This window comes from Cyprinus carpio, chromosome A2 (assembly GCF_018340385.1).
Source record: "Cyprinus carpio isolate SPL01 chromosome A2, ASM1834038v1, whole genome shotgun sequence".
NCBI classification, from domain to species: Eukaryota; Metazoa; Chordata; class Actinopteri; order Cypriniformes; family Cyprinidae; genus Cyprinus; species Cyprinus carpio.
In genome coordinates, this window is record NC_056573.1 from 17284470 (window position 1) to 17308461 (window position 23992).

The 23992-nt window shown below is 34.7% G+C and overlaps 1 protein-coding gene across 4 annotated transcripts in view; it reads left to right on the forward strand.

The window, feature by feature from the left end:
* astn1 (astrotactin 1) overlaps positions 1 to 23992 on the forward strand; it is a 584917-nt gene that overhangs the window by 472717 nt on the left and 88208 nt on the right. For all 4 annotated transcript variants that reach the window (XM_042775911.1, XM_042775908.1, XM_042775915.1 and 1 more), the window contains 5 exons: positions 2098 to 2182; positions 3948 to 4022; positions 8882 to 9019; positions 14500 to 14650; positions 22618 to 22784. In XM_042775911.1, coding sequence (XP_042631845.1) covers positions 2098 to 2182; positions 3948 to 4022; positions 8882 to 9019; positions 14500 to 14650; positions 22618 to 22784 — 616 coding nt within the window. The remainder of the gene's footprint in view (positions 1 to 2097; positions 2183 to 3947; positions 4023 to 8881; positions 9020 to 14499; positions 14651 to 22617; positions 22785 to 23992) is intronic.

The window sequence follows — 23992 nt, forward strand, 5'->3', positions numbered from 1 at the left end:
AGTTACTTTTGAATTCATTGGTTCCTTGCTGAATAAAATGATACATTTGCTGTAAAAATCTTAATATATTTAGCAAAAGTTTAAAAAGAGAAAAGTTAACTGCTAATACAGCAACAGCAACTGTGTATTTATCTCATAATTGATTAATTTAGTATTGTAGAATCCCTTTTAATGTCTTAAAAAAATGGAGAAAAAAAAATCGTTTACACCATACATTTGTTAAAGAATTGTTTTTTATATTTTTTTTAAGAGAATCTGTGTTGCAAATGCAATATTAGTCTGCATAAAGCAGACTTTAAGGTCACTTGTATTGCATTAGCAGAGCTCTGGGAAGTCAACGTAATCACTGACATTGTCCAAGTGTATTGATGACTCCTACTGTGCAGGTTGTCAGCAAGTGTTTTCCTTAGCCTTGTCCATATATTGTCCTCCCACTCATAACACAATTGTTTCTGTTTGCCAGCTCTGTTTTTCCTTGATCTGTGCCCCCTCTGTATTTGCATCAGTCTGCTCATACATGTCCTGCTTAGGGTGCAGCCTTTTCAGTCGAATGAACCCAAATCATGACCGACATGCCTGTGGTTTGGCCTGACAAGACTGATCAGCTGAGCTCAGAGTGATTAGACTTGTCTGAGCCATGAGCACTACTGAAGAGGGCTGACACAGGGAATCTGCTGTGCCTGCATATATGCTTCAACACAGTCACAACAGTACGTCTGGAGAATCACCATATTAATTTAAACATGACAATGAGGTCATTTTCACTTGACCCTGAAGGGGGTGAATTAATATCTGTCATAGAGAGAGACGATTAGACTACAGATCGGAGTATGGTGACAGTGCGAGGGGGTAATGGCAAAGTACGTGAGAAGCCAAACGACTCCATAGAGGGTTAAAATCGGTATGTCATGTTCACAGCTGCTTCACACCTTAGTCTGAATGGGTTAAACTGGTGGAAATGGACTAAAAGTAAACAAGTCAGTGGTTCAGAAAACATAAGTTCCTGCATCTAAATGACCTTGAAATAGCCTTAAAAAACGCAATGGTCTGTGAGTCAGCTCAGTTAAATGAAAGGTGCACCTCTGGGTTTGTGACTATCATCCTACTTGCATTTACTTAGAATTTGTTGACTAATGATCTGAAGATAAGATGATATACTTTTATACTATTATAAATATTATATTTGAAGCAATGTGAAAATGTGTAAACTTGATGTCTTTTTTTTTAATGTATTTATATAATGTATGATTTTGTTTATATATGTTTAAATATATAAATACATTTTTTGATAATTTAAGGTGAATTATGTTCCATATGCCCCCAAACTGAAAATATCAAACAGAGCTGGAAGAAAAATTTAACTTGAACAAAAAGAAGAACAGACAAACACAGAGAAGTGACTTTGCCTTTTTATTTCAGAGGTCTACCATACACACACACAAATTGTACTGGACACAGTATAATGTAGTATGATCAATTATTAATAAAACATATCTGGGGTTGTGAATGTTCTAAAAATTAAACAAAATAAGTTTTATTATTTTAACTTTATTTATTTATTTATTTTTGAGGAAAAAATAAAAGTGACTGCTACAGTGACTGTTGATCAAATAAAACTAAATTATTATAGAGAGAATATTAGCCACAATTGTCATTAAAAAATTAAAACTATTCTGAAAGCTTCATAAAAGGTGTTTCTCTACATTTAAAAACTAGTTGGATGGAAGGATTAAAACTAGCTAGATCACAAAAGAATGGAATAAAACTGAAGTGTCTCTAGGCACATTTTTAAAAGTTAAGGACAAGTCTTTCTTCAGTTCTTTAATTGACATGGAGTCAGCAAGTTGCTGGGAAAAAAAGTGAGGCTCCCATCCTTTTTTTTTTTTTTTTTTTTGAATAGTTATTTACAGTGTTTGAAGGAAGTCCCTTTGTTATTTATGATGATTTTACAGTAGTAACAATGGTATTTTGGCAGAAAGCTGATACCATCCTAACTGACGTTCTGCAGGGACACATGACAAGCACAGCTGTATAATACTAATAATGTTTTTCTCTTATTATCAGTGATGGTTTAATGTAATTTACGTCTGCTTGCAGGAGAATGTCTCTGTTTCGATGGCTACATGAAGGACCCTGTTCACAAGCATCTATGTATTCGCAATGAATGGGGCCCAAATCAGGGGTGAGTACCATACCATACAAACAGGGATCTGCCACCTTGAAGTTGGCCATGCTTCTTATCTGTAGTAAAAACGTCTCCATTGCCGATAGCCAGCCAGGTTATGCACTGTAGGGAAATTAAATTGACTTGTTTGAATTAATTAGCTTTTTTTGCATGATGCTCTTCCTCTGGAATTGGAAAAGGGATTAGCACAGCGAAGCTCTGGGTCATTTTAGATTTGCATGACAGTGATTTACGTTTCAGTATATTGCGTTACATGCTTAAGAAATGATGTGTCTTGCATGCCTCACATCCAAGTGCTGCTGTTAAAATGATCAAAGAGAAATAACTATTTTGAAATTCTGCTGAAATTCTTTTAGTTTCAAAACTTTTGTTGTTGCCCTCATATTTTTGAAGGGGACTGAATATAATATTAACGGCATCTGAACAGATTGTATCATTAATCTGAGGTAAAAGTGTGAGTGTACTTAACCTGCTACCTCTTAAGTCAACAGATGGATGAAGCACAGATACTATTAGAGAATGGCACAAAATAAAAGGGTGTTTTGCTACTTTGCAGTCAAAACACTTGTTAGGAATGTTAGTCAAATGTTAGGAGCACAAGTTTCTAATCCCGGAAAGACTTGTATTTAAGATGTTTAAAGTTAATTAGACCCTCCCTGAGGAGAGTTTCACATGCTCATCTGGGTTTGAGGCTGTCGCTCTGGAGCAGTTTGATTAAGACTTGGAGGTGAGGAAATCCTTGGCATTTTAATTGGGAGGGAGATGGGAGTGATGATGGTTGGTGAGATGGATTCGATGATTAGAATTCAAATTGGAACAATCAGGAAGATTGCCTTAGGGGAGTGGAATAGTGGTGGATGTGCTTGCTCCTTTTGTGCCATGCTGTGAAGGTGTGAACAGTTTATAATTGACTCTAACACTTAGTGGTGGAGAAAGAAAGTCCATTGCCAAGTGCTTTTTAAAGTTTCAAAGTGCCAAGATATTTCCTAAACCCATTCCTGCAAATGTTCATAGCTTCTTATTCCTCATTTTATATATTAAGGGAATAGTTCACCCTAAAAATGATAACTTATCGTTTACCTTGTCAAGGTGAATTATACTGTCAAACATCAGTTTTGATTAAATTTGGTTTTTTTTTTATAAGTGTTTTTATTTTTTTTTATTTTATTGTTTTATTATTTTAGTTTTTCTGTGTAATGGATTCTCAGAATGCTCCTGCTTTTGGTTCTCTTGTGTGTTGTTGTTTATGCAGCAGTAGGTGATCTGTGGTGTGAAGTCTAACCAGACTGTGACTGCTCTTTTGCTGTGAGTAACAGCTTATTTAGAAAGACATCAGCTCCTTGTCTTTTCTCTTATACTGCAGTGACAGCCTCTGTCCCCAAAGCTCCCTCTCTGCATGAATCTCCATCAGTTCACATAGAGCTTTGGATAAACACACACGAAGTCAAGCTCATGTCTGTATGACATTGACTGACGGAGATGCTTCTGTCAGGTCACAGTTTTTACAAACAACATCTGCTAGTTGAATTTCTGTGATATTCATATTGGGAACATAATTGGTTTGATGTGAGTTCACAAAGGAACTCCCTTTTATAAGATGGTTATGTTTTCATCACAAAGTCATTCAATTTTAAAGGTCACGTGGCTTTAGTGAAGACTGGAGCTGTTTAACAATGAATGAAGAGTCTATAGTGTGATGTACAGTTTTTAAAGCAGGAATTATTTGTTTTGTTTTTGATTTTCTCCCCTTTCTGTTTTGCAGCCCATGGCCCTACACAATTTTCCAACGTGGCTTTGACTTGGTGATGGGAGAGCAGCCATCTGATCGCATTTTTAGGTAAGAAAAAATATCACTTTATTTGTACAATAAAGCTTATGACCGAGTTTAAATATTAAAAATATTAGGTACGTTTAAGTAGTGCAATGAACAATATATACATAAAATAGGACCAGTTAGTTCAAAGTCATTTTAAAATAAATAAATATAGCATTCTATTTTATATGACTACAGAAAATAAGCTTTGAAAAACAGGTGCTGACAAGTATGTAATAGGTTTCTGTTGAGACGGAGTAGCTTGTGAAATAGAGTATACTTATTTTTGTCATTTTGGCTAAGATGACATTTCTTTATTCAGCTTCAAAGAGCTCTATTCACAGTTCAAAAAAACTTGAAAATAGAAAAATGCTGTAATTACTTTTAACACAGGGCCACTGAATGTGGTTCTTTGTGAATAAAAAATCATCCATGTACAAAGGCGGGGATTTAGACGATGTTTACCCCTGGGTATAACTGGAGACTCAAGACTAATCAGTGCATTGCTTTATGCGCTGGAGATGTTTCAATCTATGAGGTGTATGTTTTGGAATATTTAGCAATGCTAATCCGATTGTAGCAACATATGGTTACCTTCAGTTGCCATGCATAATCTTCATGTTCTGAATTATTCATGGATCTCATCCATGACATTCTGAAGTCCTTTGATTGTTCAAACCTAATTCATTGGAAAAATAACAAGCTATTTATTTACAAATCTTATGAACCAGTTTTCTTTCTCAATTGAAAACAACACGGGAGGGCATCTTGTAATTGGAATCTGTGTTATAACCCCAAAAGGTGTAAAATCTCATAACCCTTGGCTTTGGGCCACCAAATAAATACATTTCATTGGGACAATTAAAATGTTTTATTTCCAAACAAACCTGCACAGGCATGAATGTTTGAGACGACTTGAATGAAAGATTTATTTTCAATTTCACAGAACTTTTCCTCATACATCATTTATTTGTGCCATGAATGAATAGGGAAGTCCGTAATCAATTTTGAATGCTTCACTTATTCATTTATATATCTAGCTTTCAATATCAGACTCAGAAATAATGTGGCTGATATTTGTTAAACTTTTAAAAGTGGAACTATAAAGTACAAGAATGAGAGATGTTGGAGAGATGTTATGGTGCAAGTAACCATCAGTATTTTTTAATCTGGAGGGTTTGTTTTTGTTTAGTTTTTTTTTTTTATACTTTCTAATCTGCAATCCATTCAAAGATAGAAAGTAAGAACCTTTTACACTTAAATCATGTGTTACTGTGTCTGTAAACTTCCAGTGCAAACTTTGCTACCCACATCAATATGTTGAATATTGCTGCTTTTTAACAGAACTGTGTTTTTATGGTTATTTCTTTTCCATCCTGTTCTGAGGTTCCGTCTTTGTTTATTAAGTCTGTATGCTGACATATTTTAAAAGGTCCCCTCACTTTTCTTTGATAGATGTGTTTTTTCCTTTTAACTTCCATCTGTGAGGAGAGAGTTTTATCCCTGCTTCTGTGTTTTGTTCGATAATCCATTTACAAACATTTCCTGTAAAACTCAATTGAAGCCGTTTCACACTAGCAGGCGACAATATTCAGATGTGTCAAGCTTCATGTCACGTCCCATTTCTCTTGAATCTACAGTACATATTACAAAATGCTTGGGTGAGGTTTCAGCAAATTTGTGGTGTTCAGAAACATCTTTTTGAGCTGTCATGGAATTGTGAAACATCTATGAGTATGGATTGCACTGAAATTTCTGCCTCCAAAATTTAACAAGAAACTATGAATTTAACAGATCAGTTTACCATTAACAGCATATTTGACAAGTAAAAAAACGCTGTGTGCACATGAAATGATCCAGGTTTAATTGGATTGAATGTAAACGGTAGCTGATGATGGATGATATATTGACATAAATGAGCTTGTGGTTACAGCTGATGAGGCACACACCCTGCCTAGGTGTGATGAGATTCATGTGGAGAAATCCAGACTGATGTGCACAACTGGAAAACAAGCTTGCTGTGTATTACAGCATATTGTGGTCAGAATTCAAATGCAATTGCATTTGCATTTTCTAGAAGTGCAAAATGTATGCATTAAACACATATTTACTTTTGCATTTTTCTTAGAAGTGACAGTGCCTTTGTTATCGGTGCATTAATAAAATTGTTCAAAGTAGCTTTTCTTTCCTATCCACCAGTACTGGGGTATTTAACACATCTCATGTAACAAATGTGTTAATAGGAATGCTCTCTTACATGAAAATGCAATGAAGTTCCTCTTTATATGAACATTTTCTGAAAAACAGTACATTTATTTTGATATGCATAATATGTATTGTTATTTTATTGAAACCATTTTTTAGTCTAGATGTTATTGAAAAGTCACTCTAACTTAGAGATGAGCATAGTATAATAGTATAATGACGAAACTGATTAGTATAATAGTATAATGACGAAAGTTATTTTTCCAAGAAGTCTCATTTATAATTTTAAATTCATTTTCAACTAAGAATCTTAATGTTAGTGCATTGCTGTGAGGTTTTATATGTGAGTTAAATAAGCCAGCTGATTAATTGATTGCTCATATTTTTCTTTGTCCAGCATCTATAATAATAACTGTTATAGAGGAACGTGGATATCACCTCTCACTGGAGGCAACTGATGATTCCATCAACTGCTTTTATCCTGAGTTCTCAGATGCTGGTACAGCCTTGTATGCACAGTGAGAGCACAACTCTAATTGATGAACCTGCATTTGAAACTACTTTAGGAAACGAAATAAATTAGGTTGTTGGTAGTGGCTTATTTATTCAAACACATAGGAAAAGATGCAAATTTAATAGACTTAACTGTAATCAAGAAAAGGAATTTATTGCGCTGTATTAAACAGCAGCAGATGGAGAGTTCCATTTTATAGTACACAAGAGGAGGGTAATCTCAAGGTTATAGTTTAGGGGTTATATTTTTAAAATAAATGCAGCCTTGGTGAGCATTAATGACTTATTTCAAAAGAATAAAAAAAAGAAAAAACGTATTGATCCTAAACTTTTGAATGATAGTGTACATTATAACAGCAGCATAAATAATGTCAGCAAACAGTAAAACAATATTCATATAACAGTAACTGCATAATTTATTCATGCCACAATATGCACTGGGTCCTCATAAACCCTTAACAAATAAGCATCATTATTAATTATAAAACAGTTTGCCTCAGTTAGCCTAGTTTGGACAACATTTGGATGAATATTGACAGTCTAACAAGTGTTTTTATGTAGATTCATCACAATTCACTGTTCTTAGTTGGCTATGTGTGACTAATGATAAAATGGCATTTTATTTTTACAGTGTAGGTTTAAATCACATCTTTGAATGCTGGAAAACTAAAAGTGCTTCCAATAATGTAATGAGACAGTATTTTTGTTTGCATAATGCATCTTATGCAAATAGAATTACTGAGGTGATTGTTTAGCTCATACTGTATAAATGCTGCCTTTTTGAGATGCATGGGTGGAATAAAATGATAGTTGATTTACTGAGGGGAAAATAAATGAATGAAGAAATGAATCAGTGAGTTACTGAATCAATGAATCATTCAAGTGCATCCTGGCTATTCTTCACAGAAATATCAAATAAAGAAATAAATCATGCTCATACTCATGACTGTCTGTCTGTGTGTTTTGCTCCCAATGTGCTCCCTGTGACCCAGTTTCTCCCTTGTTTGATTGTGTTCATTTGATTCAGGTGTGTCTCGTCTATTACCCTCGTTTAGTTTAGTATTTAAAGTATTGTCTGTCCTATGGTTCCTTGGTCCAGTGTTAAATGTCTAGTGGTGCTACGTTTGTCTCCTGCCTGCCTGTGTTTCCCTTTGGATGTTTATTAAAGACTGTTGTTTGAGATTATCCCTCGTCTCCGCGTTCCTTGCTCCTCACATTAGACATTGTGACCAGTCTTAGAGACTTTTTCCATTGCATGCAAGTCAGTGCTGGACAGAACTGCATTTATTTATTGAGTGTTATGGCACTAAGTCAAAAACCTCAGGACTTCAAATTGACGTAAAACAGAGCTAGCTTGCAGATACTGTATGCCAGTTTTCAATTACTCCTACAAACTCTTTGGACCTTCTGTTCTGGGCATTATTTTACAATGCTCATTTGCTTTGTTTTTTATAGTCCTCTATGGAAATCCACCCACAAGTTGATCTTATCTGCCTGGACGTCTCTCAACACTAAAACCAGGGGGGTGTGGGGGGAGTTTTGCAAGGTCAGATAAGCATTCCAGTAATGTTTTTTAAAATGTGCTACCGTTCCAGAGTGAGGGGGTCAAACTGAAAAATGCAGATATATTTGTATTTGCAGGGGATAAGAGCAGAAGTTAGGAAGCTTTTTTTTTTCTTCTTCTTCTTTCAACAATCAGTTTGAACCTTTAGATGGATCAGTAAGAAAATATATTATTTTTTAAAGTCTTGCTCAACTGTGCAGAGGCGGATACAATAAACCAAATGCATAAAAGTCTTTAGATACATGTGGGAGTCTCTCATGAGGATGTACAGGTATGGATTTTTTTCTTGTCAGAAATCGTTCTGCAAATATGAACACTAACATTTCTCTTTTTTAAATGTGAAAATGTGTCATTCATTGTAACCCTGGACATTACTATTTTTAGATTCCTTCCCAGAATTTCAATTTAACCCTCATGGACTTTCTTTTTGTTTTAAATTGTAAAACTACTGTCATTCAGATACCAGTTTTCTTGTCTCACAATGTAGCTTGTCTCACAATGGAGCAGCCTGAAACAGGCTGAATGATGGAAATTGTTTTGTTTTTGTTTTTTTGGCAGAGAAAACATTTCTGAAATATTCACTTTGACTTTTTTGTTTCAGATTCACATACACTCTTGGAGAAGGCATGTGGCTGCCACTTAGCAAAAGCTTTGTCATTCCTCCAGCTGAGCTGGCCATCAACCCCTCTGCTAAGTGCAAGACAGATATGACTGTCATGGAGGACGCAGTGGATGTCAGGTAGGAGATGACATTTTCAATTTTGTTTCAAGCTTGTTACAAAGAAGAATAGCTGAACACTATGACATACTGAGATGCATTAGTTCATATTCTGCCTAAACATTTCAAGGGCAAATTAAATAATCATTAGGGCTTATTTTAAAATGGTTTGGACCAATCCTTGAGCAGCCTTCCAGCCGTCAGATTAATGTATGATAATGCAGTCTTAAAAAATGTTACCTGAATTAGCAACTGTTGCCATTCACCATTTTATCATACATGCTTTATATATATATATATATATATATATATATATATATATATATATATATATATATATATATATATATATATATATATATTATATATATTATATATATATATATATATATATATATATATATATTATATATATATATATATATATATATATATATATATATATATATATATATATATTGCTTTGTGTGTGTGTGTGTGTGTGTGTGTGTGTGTGTATATATATACAGTGAATTACAGCAAGGTCAAAATAGGGTTAAAGAGTTCATTCTGTAGCTACCACAGTAAGTATGTTTTATAAATGTTTTCTCTGTGTTATTTGACAGTGTTTTTAAAGAATAACTGCATTGGCACAATATTGAATACATTTTCACCACTTTTAAAACTGCACTGTTCATGTAAATCTGTTTGATTTCTATGGGATGTGCTTTAAAGCTTATTTGAGAGAGTAACAGTTACCAAGGTGGGCAGAGCCTAGCAAAGGGTTCCTCTTAGGATGCAGTTAGCCAAATTCAATGCTTAAATTAAAGTTGAACCGTATGCATTTTCCTTTTTTTTATTATTATTCATTAATGCCATATTTCACAAGGAATTGTCAAAGATAATGATATATAAATGTGGATTTCTGACAGACATTACATGCACTTGATAGAAAACACTTCATTATACTGTAGATAGAGTTTAACTAAACTTTAAAAAAAAAAAAAAAAAAAAAACTTAAACTAAACACTATGGAAAACCTCAAAGGCAACTGAGCTTGACAAATTAAATATTACTGATCTTGGATATCTTGGGTGTGTCTTTAAGTTGACTAGACAATTACAGTGAATTACAGCAACATGTCTGTTCAGTGTCTGTGGTTCCAGACTTTTAAGTAGCTTCTGTGTTTTCAGTGTCTTTAACTAAATCCATTATGTGGATACATTTAAAGGCTTTGTGAGTTAAATAAGGCTCTAAAACAATGGTGTCAAGATCCAGTTGTGTCAGTTATGTCATCCTAACCTTTTAGTTGTATCTTTAGTTGAAATCCTATTGAGATTCTTCTTTTCACTAATGAATATAATTGCGTAGCATCTATTGATTTAATTTAGCCTCTATACCTGACATTATAGTCAACTGTGAGCTGTCAAATATGAGGATGATTTACTAGGAAAGGATTCCACTGAGCCTCTTTATTGAACTGCATCTCATTAAAGTGTCTGACCAAATGAGGTAACTTGTGTTTTTTGTATTTATTTATTTATTTATTTTTTGTAAAGCCTCAAAAATGATGTGGCTTGACATTTTCAGACCTCACAGTGGCCTTAATGCATTGCCAAAGGGCACATGCTGATTTGATTAATTTGTTTTTAACTTAAAATTGATTAATCTTGTGATTAGTCTCACATTAAATTATCATGGTAGCTGCTGCTTAAAGGAACTTTTAAACATTTCAGTGCTCAGGGCCTTAAAGGCAGTAAAATGAAGTTACTTTTGGAAATTCAATTATAGATATGGTTTTGTTCATAAGAAATAATAAAGTTGGATATAACCTATAAAGCATGCTGCTGTTATCCTCAGAAAAAAAAGTATATTCACTGTCTGATGTTAATTAGAAGAGGCCTTACCTGTTAAAGTTGAATGTAGTCAGTAATTCCTGTCTCTAATTAACTTAGTGTCCATATAACACACACACACACACACACACACACACACACACACACACACACACTATATAAAAAAAAAAAAAAAAAAAAAAAAACACACACACACACACACACACACACACACACACACACACACACACACACACACTTACATACAGTACTTGTTTATTTCCATTGTTGTTCATTTGGCTGTTATTGTATTTCCTCAGAATTTGTTTTTAAAGACACGTTCATGGAGGTGTTACTTAACTATATGCATAAATACCAATATATATGTGGTGGAAAGTGAACTTTTCTTTCCTCTATCTTAGTTTTTATTCCTTTGAAAGGTCTAAGTGTGTCCTACTGATCTCCCACAGAGTGGCTAGCTTCACAGGGTCCATCGTACAAAATTTGGCAGGTCATGTGGTCCCTTGGCCCTGGGCTTGCTGAATATTGCCTCAATTCCAAGTGTTTTTCAGAGCACTTGAATATTTTGAAGTAACTCATACCATGTTAATAAACATTCGACAAAGAGATAATGTACTGCTGATCTTTAAAAGGATAATTCACCCAAATATGAAAATGGCATCAGTATGTAACATAAGATAAAATTATGAAAGTAAATAATGTAAATGATGAAATAATTTTAATGTCGTGATGAACTATCCCATTTAAGGGCTATTTAATTGAGTCATGCAAAACCCATAGGGGTACCATTAACCCTACTGAAGTAATAAAAAAAAAAAAAAAAACTTTTATAACTCCAATAAAGTTAATATAAGCTATTAAATAATTTGACTGGCTCATTGGTTGGAATTAAGGCATAGCCTACTTGTGAAAGTAGAGGGAAATTATATATTTAAGCGCCATTACTTGCACTGATCATCTTTGAACACGGTTAAAGCTGTAATTATTCCTTAGAGAATTAAATATTAGCATAATAACATGTTTTTTATGATATTTTGAATGTCTATGGACTGCAATTCCCTGCACCAGTCAGAGACTGCTTGTTTGGAAAATTACCCATAGCTGTCGACTTTGGACATCATACAGTAATATCTGTTCATTTCAAGCACAGCAAACACATATCACTACTGTTGTGCAAGTGAATCAGTACACTGCTTCTACTTCCAGCAGCATAATCTGATCCAGAGAAAAGCAATCTTGGAACTGCATAGAACAATCAGTTTAGAGAGAATACAGTGTAGACTCTGTATTGGTGTCTATAAAGGAGACGTTTGGAAGGTCATTGCATTTATGTTACAGCAGAATTGTTCACCAGGGGTCCACGACCATAGGTGATGATCTGCAGCAAGACCACAGGGGGCCTGCCAAATATCGTTTGAAATTGAAAATGTCTCTAAAACAAAAATACAATAAAGCTAAAGCTCAGATGTTAAGAATCAGTTTCATTGTGTCTCATAGATTAAAATATATTTATTAAAATTAAAATGTAATGTACAATGACACAACTGACAGACTAATGTACAGTCGAAGTAATGTGCATCAACTGAATCTTTCTGCAGGTTACATAGTTACACTAGTAGGTGAATCATTAAGTCAGGCGATTCGTTCGAACACAGTGATTCATTCAGGAATGAAACAAGTGAGTCATTGATTCATTCTATGAAATTATTCATTTATAACACTGAATCATTTACTGTAGGAACACACAAATCATTTAATTATTCACTCAGCAATTATTCAAGAACTATTTAGAACTATTTTTGTTGGTGGAGGAAAAACAGACAAAGCAATACTAAAATATTCAAGTCAAAAATATACGTTACTCAATATTAACTTCTTGTTTATTGAGCTGTTGTACAAAAGCAAAATTTAACAAAATTATTATTATTATTGTGCAACATCTTCAGTTACAATGAAGGCTTTAGACCAGTATCAGAGATAATGACTGATTAGTGTCTTAGCTTTTGTTTAAAAAGTATTATGTATCACATTTGTCAAAGAATGAATCTTCTACTATTTGGATGGCCTTCATTATTAGAGTCTTAAGTGAAGGTTCATTTTAATTACTTCTTGCCGCTGTTGAAAAGAATAAGAAAAGGCTGCACTTTTGCAGTGTCTAGTCTGAAAATGCTTGCTTTGTATTTGGAGTTAAGCTACTAATTAGAGCTTCCACAGACTTTCTGTTCTAAGCCCTGCCAATTGAGATGCTTTGTTCGCAGAGGTAGATTTGTCTCAATTTGTTCAAAGTGCCCTCATTACCGTGGAACCGGGAGTCATTATATATTCTGCCTTATTACGATAACATCTTCCCCCAGCGACCATCACATCATGGCTTTAAAAGGTCTGCCTTCTGTTGTACTCCTAGTATTTTGCTAAGATTGGTGGGAGTGGGAACCTGAGGTGAATTCTGCAGTGTTCTTTATTAAGTAAGATGGTTATTTACTGAGAATCTCCAGTGGTTGTGATGCTGAAAAATGTTATTAATGTTTAATGGATTAATTTCTTTTTAAATAAGCCTTATGAGGAATCATTGATCTTTTTTTTTTTTACCAGGATAGATACTTTTATTCCATTCTTTATTTTTAACAATGTCAACAATGTTCCCATGCATTTAATTCGGACCTTAACATTATAAGTGACACATTTCAGCACAGACTGTTTTATGAATCTGAAGAATTAAGCAAACTAACAGCAGCAACATTAGACAGTTAAATAATTTAATGGTGGAGAGAAGTGGAAAAGGTCATGAAAAACTGAAATGCAATTGTTTATTACTTTATGAGTAAACATAAAATAGTATGATACAAATTATTATTATTATCAGTTTAAGTTTTCAGGACAATGCCTGAAAGTGTAGCCTCCAATTGCTTTTTTCTCTGTCTCTCTTTGTTTTTATATTTATACATGCACTCATTTGATTTCCATTTGCATATTTTTTTAAACACTGACAGACCATGTCTCCACTTGGCTTTGAGACAAGAATCATCAGCCACTTCATAACAAAATAATAAGAAAAACAAAACTTGGAACATAAAGGCAGTATTTCTGTCTTGAAGCCGAAATCACAGTAGCAGAACTATGAATCCATTTATCACAGCACTCCACTTCTCCTGCAGCCTGGTGATTTCATACTCTTAAAATATATTAGACAATAAAAGGTCACTGGTTTGCTCCTTCATCATGACCACTGCCCATTCATATTTCATAGTAATGATAAATATTTGGATGTTTCAAGTGCTTCAGAAACGGAAAAAAATAAATATCACCCAATACAATTTTCCAGCCACACAGCTAAAACCAAGTCAGAGCAATGGAGTTCATCTGTTCAAGGTTTAGCCATCAGTGCTGTTGTTTACTTTTGCTGCTTTGGAAAGCTTTTCCCTTTAGCTGGATTTATAGTAGCTTAGGGAAAACACAATAGTCATTTTCAACTTCACAATACTTGCCTCTTTGGTATCCAGTTCTTGATATATTTATGTAATTTGTTTTGAATAAAGTGAATATAATATAGTAAACAAGCAGACTATAATCATGCCTTGTCCTAATAATGACTAAAGATGCTAGAGGTTGTCTGCAGTATTGACCTGCCATTACTAACTGAGTTTTCTGTGCGTCATTGTTCATCAGGGAGGAGCTGATGATTTCTTCATCCTTCGACAGTCTGGAAGTGCTGCTCGACTCTTTTGGCCCGGTGCGCGACTGTTCAAAAGACAATGGAGGCTGCAGCCGAAATTTCCGTTGCATCTCTGATCGCAAACTGGACTCCACTGGCTGTGTGGTGAGTTGTTGTTACCTGTCTTATTTTTTGGGGGCTGTTAAAAATAAATAAACAAATGAATTATATTATGTTAATTAATTAAATTAATTGCATATATTAAATATAAGTTGAGAAAATCCACCAAATGAAGAGAATTGAGAAGTCCATATATTGTTAGTTTTATATTCATATTACAATTGCTCCAGTGGTAGAAATCTCATATTGCCAAATTTGCGTACAAGTTTGTACATGAATAATATTAATTTTTGTATGTTTGTCACCCTTTGGAATCCATTTCTTTTCTTACCTCTTCCAGCTGTTTTGTTATCTCTCGTTTGATACAGACTTCTCTGTTTACTTGTTTACATTCTGTCATAGACTCAAAAAAAGAGATAAAAAAGCCATTTCTATTCGATCTAACAACCTGTATCGTCATAAACTTTACAATGTTTATGCAAATTTGAAGAAAGAACACCGTTTTGTACTCGGCTTCTATAAAAAGCATTTACTTTTATAAGTTAGGCCTTCTTTGTCTGCCCGAAGGAGTTTATTTCACTTACCATGAAAAATCGTGTTTGTTTCTTCCATTTCTTTTTTTTCTTTACATCACACTCACTCTCTTGTCCTCACTTGTGGCTGTTAAGCAGCCATGAAATGAGCCAGGGGCTCTGATTTCACTCACCATCTGGCTGAGGTATGCTTAAAGTGTTTGATTTCTCACTCTGGCATGCACCATGATTAGTGTGTTTGGCTGGCCCTGCTGATGGGAGGATTGTTTCAGCCAGGGTTTATGAAAAGTGCTGTTTCTCATCCATCTTTCTGATGCTCACTTCATTCATGATCTCCTGCTCATGTTTATGAACATGTGAATCAGTGTTTGTGCAGGTACATAACCAACATGAGCCTTATTGGATAACTGTTCCCGTTCCAGTCCATCGTGTTGTTTCATTTGAGAGATATTTGCATTGGTTGTATTTTCTGAATACTGAGTAACAATGGCTGTAATGCATCTTTTTTTATTTTTTTAGTTTAGTTTTGTGTAGTTTGTTTAGTTCTGTTGTGTTTTACCAACTTCACAGTTCTTTAAATTAGTGTAAGACTTGATATATTAGTTTTTATTTAGTGTGCAAATGGTGCGAATCTGATGTAATATTTTATTCTGACTTAATACAGATCTTACTTATGCAAATGTATTTGTAAATATTTTATTTCTTTGTTGCTGTTTTTTATGCAAGAATAAAATGACCCTCGAATCATATTTTGTAGATTATATTAAACGTTACACTGTAATTCAATGCGTTTCTGTGTCTTGTAATACTCATGAGAGGCTAAAGTAAATAAATAAATTGTAAAGAAGAATTTATGCCCCATGGCGATGTAACCGCAAAATCAAAATAATAACATTAGCAGGAGGTATTCATAGGTCACTGCAGATTGACAAGAAAGGATGAGTGGGAGGAGTTTGGAAATGACTGACAGATGAGGTCATTGCAGCCACTTAAATGCCACTCTTCTGCTGGGGCCATCTTTCTCACATGTATTTGCATACTGAATTGAAATTGATTGATCACTTCTGTCTTGCATTTATTTTTCATATATACTTTTACTAACTTGCAAGCACTGATATTTTTCCTTCAGGTAAAGCTTGACAGACAGCACCAAACCTTCTGGTAATGAAACAGATGTTATGGCCTCAGTATTTTACAGAAATCTCATCTCTTAATTCATCCTGTTCTTCTTTATCATAACACACCCTTCTGTTGAGCCCATAGCTTGATGTTTTGTAATTAACAGATGACTGAAGCTATAAAAATGATGCTTCAATCTGTCCAATCAAAAGTGCTCGCTATAGGCCCCCCAGAGAGCCTCATCCCCCCCATCAATTAACACCTTGTCTGAGGACAGCAGTGCCACTGCTGCTTCTGTGTTTTAATATCGCAGTCTGCGTGAGCGGGCTCATTCCGGTCTGCTCTGTCTAGCTGATGTATGGCACTCCTGGGGAGAGGAACAGTGCACTAGTTTGGAAATACTCTGATAATCACTAAATGATGATGTGATTAATTAGTTCCTTTCCCTCCAGCACACTAGGTGTTGAGTGCTTTTGTGGGACACAGAGGGGTGCCCACCGTCCATCCAGCCATCCACATGAAAAACAAATGGGCTCCTCTTTAGATCTAAGCGAGCCAGCCAGGCGTGTTCAACATACTTTTTGATGATGCTGACAGATGCTGGTACAGTATGTGTTAGTAGTGTATAAAATCAGAATGGCAATGAATTTCAACACATATATTCTATGGCGGTTTAATGTCAAACTCTTAATTAATAATAATAATAATAATAACAATTATTTTTATAATATTTGTTATTATTATATTATTAAAAAAAATAGAATTAAAAAAAAGAATTAAATAATTTTTAATAAAGAATTAAAAAAAACATTCTCCATTACCATTATTTGTTTCTCACCAAATATTGTAAGTAATGTATTTTTAATATATATTTATTAAGCAACTTGGAGAATGGAGGGATGGATTATTATTATTATTATATTTTTATAACTCTGTGGTGTGAGTGGGTTTCCTCCTATCACCTGCTTTCTTCAGGTCCTTCCACAATATTTCAATTGGATTAAGGTCCCAACTTTGACTTGGCCATTCTAAAACATTAACGTCTTTGTTCTTTGTTTATCCATTCTTTGGTAGAAACCTGTTTGCTTGGGGTCAAAATTACCCACTTTCTCTTGAGATTTACTTCTCGGACAGATGTCCTGTCATTTTCCTTTAGAATTTGCTGGTCTAATTTATAATTCATTGTTTTATCAATGATGGCAATCTGCCCTGGGCCATATAGAGCAGAACAGGCCCAAACCATGATATTACCACCGCCATGTTTCACAGATAGGATAAGGTTCTTATGCTGGAATGCAATGTTTTTCTTTCTCCAAACATAACGCTTCTCATTTAAACCAAAAAGTTTTATTTTGGTCTCATCTGTCCACAAAACATTTCTCTGATAGCACTCTGGCTCGTCCACATGATCTTTAGCAAACTGCAGGCGGGCAGCAGTAACCTATTTGGAGAGCTGCGGTTTTCTCCTTGCAACTCTGCTATGCACACCATGGTTGTTTATTGTTCTCCTGAAGATTGACTCATGAACATTTACATTAACCAATGTGAGAAAGGCCTTTACTTGCTTTGAAGTTACCCTGAGGTTTTTTGCATCCCCGCAGACTATTACACGTCTTACTTTTGAAGTTTTCTTTGTTGGTGGATCTAATTTTGGTGGATTTTCATCTCATTTGTTTGATTGGGTTCTCTTTGTCTCTCTTGTAGGAATCGTGTGAAAATTTGAATTTGATGATATTTTGGGTTATATTTATGCAGAAATATAGAAAACTCTAAAGGGTTCACAAACTTTCAAGCAACACTGCATATATTGTATATGTGTGTATGTAGAAATATATTGCTTTTTTATATACTTTGGGGGAAAAAAATCAGTATAGTATAATGTAGAATTACAGTATAAACTTCACGGTCACAGTTCTGTTGTCACAAAAGTGAATGATGAGGGAAAATGTCAAGAATCAGGGTTTTAATGTAGAACACACAGGAGAACTAATAAAACACAACCAAACATAAATGCAAACCAAGATGGATAGAGACTAGAAGGAACAAAGCGTATTTAAACATTAATGAGATAATTAAAACACAGGTGAACAGAATGACATAATTGATACATCTAAGGAAAACAAGGTCAAAGGAAAACTAACACAGAAAACAACAGACATGTTACAAACCTGACTGCTGAGAGCAAGTTTAAGTTGAGGTCATCCACTGGAGGTAGAGTTTTCTGTTTCTTACTGATGCATTCAATCTCTCTTTGACAGCCTGCTCACAATCTCCCCAAAAGCTGTTCTGTCTCCTGTCATGTTCTGGCTGTTAAGCACTTTTGAGTTCCTAGTCAGTACTTGGCAAAGGTCTCCTGAGTTCAAATTTGGAAAGAGATCCAGATGCACAGCAGGGAGGAAACGCCACTGTTTTTTTTTTTTTTTTTTTTTTAATTTTTTTTCCAGGATCAAAAGGTGGTTTTAACGGACTGTATCCATCTCTGTGACTATCAGCTATATAGGGACAGACTAGGCCAACAGGAAAACTTGGCCATGCTAATGTAGCGAACTAGATATGGCACTGGCACTGGCATACTGAATAAAAAGAAAAATATTCTATTTGCAGATACCTCATCAGGAAGGCAACACCAATTTGTTGAATAATAATAACTTTTTACTTCATTTATTGTAGTGTTACTAGTACAAATAATTGTTGCAGTAGTTGTGGCTCTCTGAAACCTGGTTTGATTTACTTTTTTTATTTTTTTTTTATTTAAGCTTATTGAATTGTAATTACACTGATTTGCTGATTGCTGTAACAGTCAACATGGAGTGCATGTTTAGAATAATGGAAAACTGTTGTTTTATTATCGGTTGTTTTATTATCAGGGTGAAAATAACACTTGAAAGTAACACATTCCAATGATGGACGTTTTAAAAAGTATGTCAGTAAATCTGATCCCTTGTGGTTTTCTGCATGGGTTTATGTGACAAGAAACAAAGCACTTGCCAGTCTTCCACATTGGCACAATTCAGCCCAGTTAATGTTGAATTCTTCTGTCTGTGTGTGTGTGTGTGTGTGTGTGTGTGTGTGTGTGTGTGTGTGTGTGTGTGTGTGTGTGCACGTTTTTTTCTATCCCGCTGGGGACACACTGACTCATGGGGACTCATGCCATCATGGACACCAACTCTACACACCAACTCTTGAAACAAGCTTATAAATCATACAGAATGAGTTTTTTTTAAGAATGTAAAAATGCAGAAAGTTTTCTGTGTCGTGTCGGTTTAGGTGTACGGTTGGGGAAGGGCGATAGAATATATGGTTTGTACATTATAGAAACCATTACACCTATGGAGAGTCCCCACAAGGATTAAACCAGATGTGTGTGTGTCTGTGCATATGTGTGTGTGCGTGTGTATGTTTCTATAGCAACTGTTCATGCCAGTTTTCAGATTTACAGATGCAGTGCATGTCTGTGTTATATATAATCAACAATATGTCTGTGGTTTCATGTTTAGAACAATATTACAGTTGTTTTTATCTGCAACAGTGACATTTTGGGGGGATTTTCCTTTTCTTACATAGAAAAAAAAGTATATATACACATCTGCCAATTGTTCTGTCTCCTTTGTTCTCTCCCTGTTTTCTGGCTCTTTTGCAATTTTTAGATTTGCATAGCATAGCTGACAGTCTGAAAGGGATTTGTTTCTATATGACAAAATCACATGGGCAATTCTCTTAAGCTTCAGAAAGCTGTGGGACTAGATCCCGATTTTGAAATGAGATTAAAAGACTCAGTAGTTCAGGGCTTTTTCAGTTTATCTTAAATTTAAAACCTTCATGACTTCTCTGGCATCATTAACTGTCTCACTATGTCCTCTGTGCTACAAAGTGCTTTTCAATCAAGGATGCTTTGAGCTCAGATAGAAGACTGTAATAATATTGAACTAGGAATTGCATTATTCAATGTGAGATGGATGCAAGGGCATTCCAGAACAAATTTGGCCTTTTTTTTTTCTTTTCTTTTTTTCTTCTGCGCTTTGGACAAGCTATGTTCAAGCCATTTTCATGTACGCTTTCCTTGGAAGCTCATTCTCTTCAATTTTGAGCAGTGCATTTTAAATAATTATAATAAATTGTCCATTTCCTAACACTAATGCTTTGACTCATCCATTCTTTTTAAATCTATGGTCACAAAGAAAAAACTGGAACAGAAGGCAGAATCAATCTTGGCACTGAGGCATTTCACATTTTAGCCCACTAATAAGGCTGTAGAAAAAAAAATAAAAAAAATAAGTACAAATGTACAAAAATCTTGTGTCATGGATTTTATATGCAAAAAGTAAAAGTAAAGTAAAAGACATTGCTCATTTGGCCAAAAAAAAAAAAAAAAAAAAGTGGTTTTGGGTTGGGGGTAAGCCTATACTGAAATCCGAAATAAAATTCTGACTTTACAAGTGGTAAAATCAAAAAGTATTGCTTTTTATTTATTTTTTTTTTTTTTTTTTACTTAACTGACTCACTTAGAAGCAAAACTATAATATAAATATATTTATAAATAAAGTAAAAACTACTGAATTATTGCATGGTGCACCTTTAAAGCTCTGCCATAATGGCAAATGAGGACGGTAAATGATGTGAAAAATGTTTTCTGTTGAACAACCCTCCCCCTTTCCTCAGTAATGTCCTTGTTCAGCTGATCAAAACTGGGACTTTTGTGATTTTAGGAATCTGCCACAGATGAGTTAAGAGACTCGGTGCCCTGCGCTCTCTACATTGCTGGTAATAAATCAGGTGTCTTGTCAGCTGTAGCTAACTGACATAATCAATACAGATGCATCCAGGGACAAGATGTGCTACTAAGATGCATTACCAACATCTGGGCTTTGATCCCTAACACGAATGAGGTCAAGTGAAAAGTTGGCGGTCAGAAAACTGAGAAAGCGGGATGGCAAGGTGTATCTCATGCTGTGATGGACTTATTTGTCATTTCCTTTTTACTCCCTCAAGAACCTTGTATTAATAGCCCAAAAGTATTAGCAATTTAATTGTAAGATAGGAAAAAAGAGTCTTTAGTTTCATTTTGTATACAACTTTACTTTCTCTTAATGCATTCTATTATAAAAGTTGCTTAATTATTGAATCAACGCCCATTGTGATCGAAAATTATGCCCTTTCAACCTCTCATTCTAATGATTTTGAAAAGAGAAGAACTAATTGTAGAGAAGCTTGTCCTTTTGTAGAAATTTCACTCTAACCAAAATACTGAAGAAATTAAATTGTTTTGTTTTCCCATTACAAAATATATCTTCCTAGGAAGCAGTTCTTTTGCAGGAAAATCTTTCTCAACTGTTGCAGGCTATTTCATGTAAGCATCTTGAATCTACTGAAGGGCACCTGCCGCAAGAAAGACAATATGAAGCTTATAACTTAAGTTGTGAAGGCACATTTTATCCCATTTTCCAGGCAGGTAAAAATCAACCTGTCAAATCCCCTTTGAAGCCAAAAGCTGACAGAAAACTTTGTGTGAACTTGGCATCACTAGCTTGGGGGAAAAGACAGAGAAAACAGGCATGAAGTTGGGAAGGTAGCGTAACTTCAGTGTTCGGGAATATCATTTTTAAAATGAACATGTTACACACACACACACACACATATATAATATGAAAAAATAATGGTGTAGAAACAATTTTCACTCAGAAATTGCTAGTAAACTTACAAAGAAATGACAAGTAACACAAAGACTGAAATAGCATTTACTTGTAAAACAAACAGTCGTGGTCAAAAGTATTGGCAGTGACAAATTTTGTGTTTTGCTAAATTTGCTACTTAAACTGTTTTGATGTTCATTTCACATTGTTTCTAGATTATGTCACTGCCAATACTTGTAGAAACAATGTGATTGAACACCACAGCAACTTAAGTAGCAAATTTAGCAAAACACAAAATTCATGTCACTACCAATACTTTTGGCCACGACTACTGCAATTATTTTTGTTTTATTTACAACTTGTAGAAGATTTTTTTTTTATCTGTCCTACTACCTACTGTACATCATGTCTAATGGTACTCCTGAAATCCTGTTGATACTGGAAAACTGGCGATTTAATTTTTTTTACAAAAAGTATATATACACTATAATATATAGCAAAAACAAGATTTCAAGTCTTAAACACAATTTACATGGAAATCCAAAGACACAATAGTACACAATAGTAACACACGGCAACTCCATAAGCATCTTATTTATTATTGCTTATGGCTGTGATCCAGCCATGTATGCTGAAATTGCCATATACCAAAGATAAAGGGAAATTATGAAAGATCAGAGAATGTGTAAAAGTAATTTTTATTTATTATACTTTTTTTTTTTTTCCTCAGTGTCCTCCTGGTTTGAGCCCAATGAAGGATGGCACCGGTTGCTATGACCACCACATTGGCATTGACTGCTCTGACGGCTTTAATGGGGGCTGTGAACAGCTGTGCCTTCAGCAGCTGGCACCTTTGGAGGAGGACCCTACTCTCTACAACATCCTGATGTTCTGCGGGTGAGATTACACACTTTGTACACACATAAAAACTTTATGATAAAATACTATTTTTAGGCATTTTTTCCATGATCACAGTCATGCTTTAAAAACAAAAACAAACAAACAAACAGCAGGGTATGTGCTTTATACAGTCATGGCCAAATGTATTGGTAGTGACATAAATTTCGAGTTTTGCTAAATTTGCTAATTAAGCTGTTGAGGTGTTCATTCACATTGTTTCTACAAGTATTGGCAGTGACTTAATCTAGACACATTGTGAATGAACACCACAACAACTTAAGTAGCAAATTTAGCAAAACACAAAATTTATGTCACTGCCAATACTTTTGGCCACGACTGTATGTCTTTGCTACCTGATATTTTTGAAGACTGAATGTCTATTACCTGCTATTTTTGAAGACTGAAAGTATATTATTTTTTAAGAGAACTCAGCTCAAATGCTATTTCTCTGTCCTGTCTTGTCTTGGTGGAATTGCTGTTACATGCACCACATAACATTAACCATTCCTTTAACTTCCAGACTTTTATGTGCCAGCTGTACAGAATATGACCCATGCGGAATAAATAGCCATCTTATTTCCTGCTAACACAACCTTTTTCCTGACCTATTCAGAGTCTCAGAGATCATTCGCAGCTGTAGGCATGTAGCTTCGACTAAAGTTGGCAAATGTGCATAATTTTCTTTTTCACTGGAGATCCTGATAATGTGACAGGCAATCTGAAGCCACTTAAATCGTTGTCTGTGTTACGAATGTTCAACCAAGAGGATGTGTCTCACCTACGCTGATGACAGTTTCCTGTAAAACAGTAGTGTGTTACCAAGAGAAGTGAGACTGAGCTTTTATGCACTGACACCGCTTTCTCTCTATTGCTCATATAGTACAGAGTAGACGTGACAGCTTAGTTTCAAAGTCCCAGAAATATAAACGACTCCTGTGAGCTGTCACACTATTAGAATGATACTGTTTTGCAGTAAATAAAAAGAATTGCCAATCTTAAATTCTTGACAGATGCTTTGCTGTGAGATCATTACCTGTATCGCTAGGTAGTTTTGAATGCTGAACTAGTACTTCACATTGCTCTGTTTCATTAAGCAATGAAAATAAACAAATAAATAAAAATAAAATAAAGTAAAAATAGACCTATGGGACAAATAACACACTAGGAATTCATAATGCTATAAATGCCACTGCATTTTGGTGCAT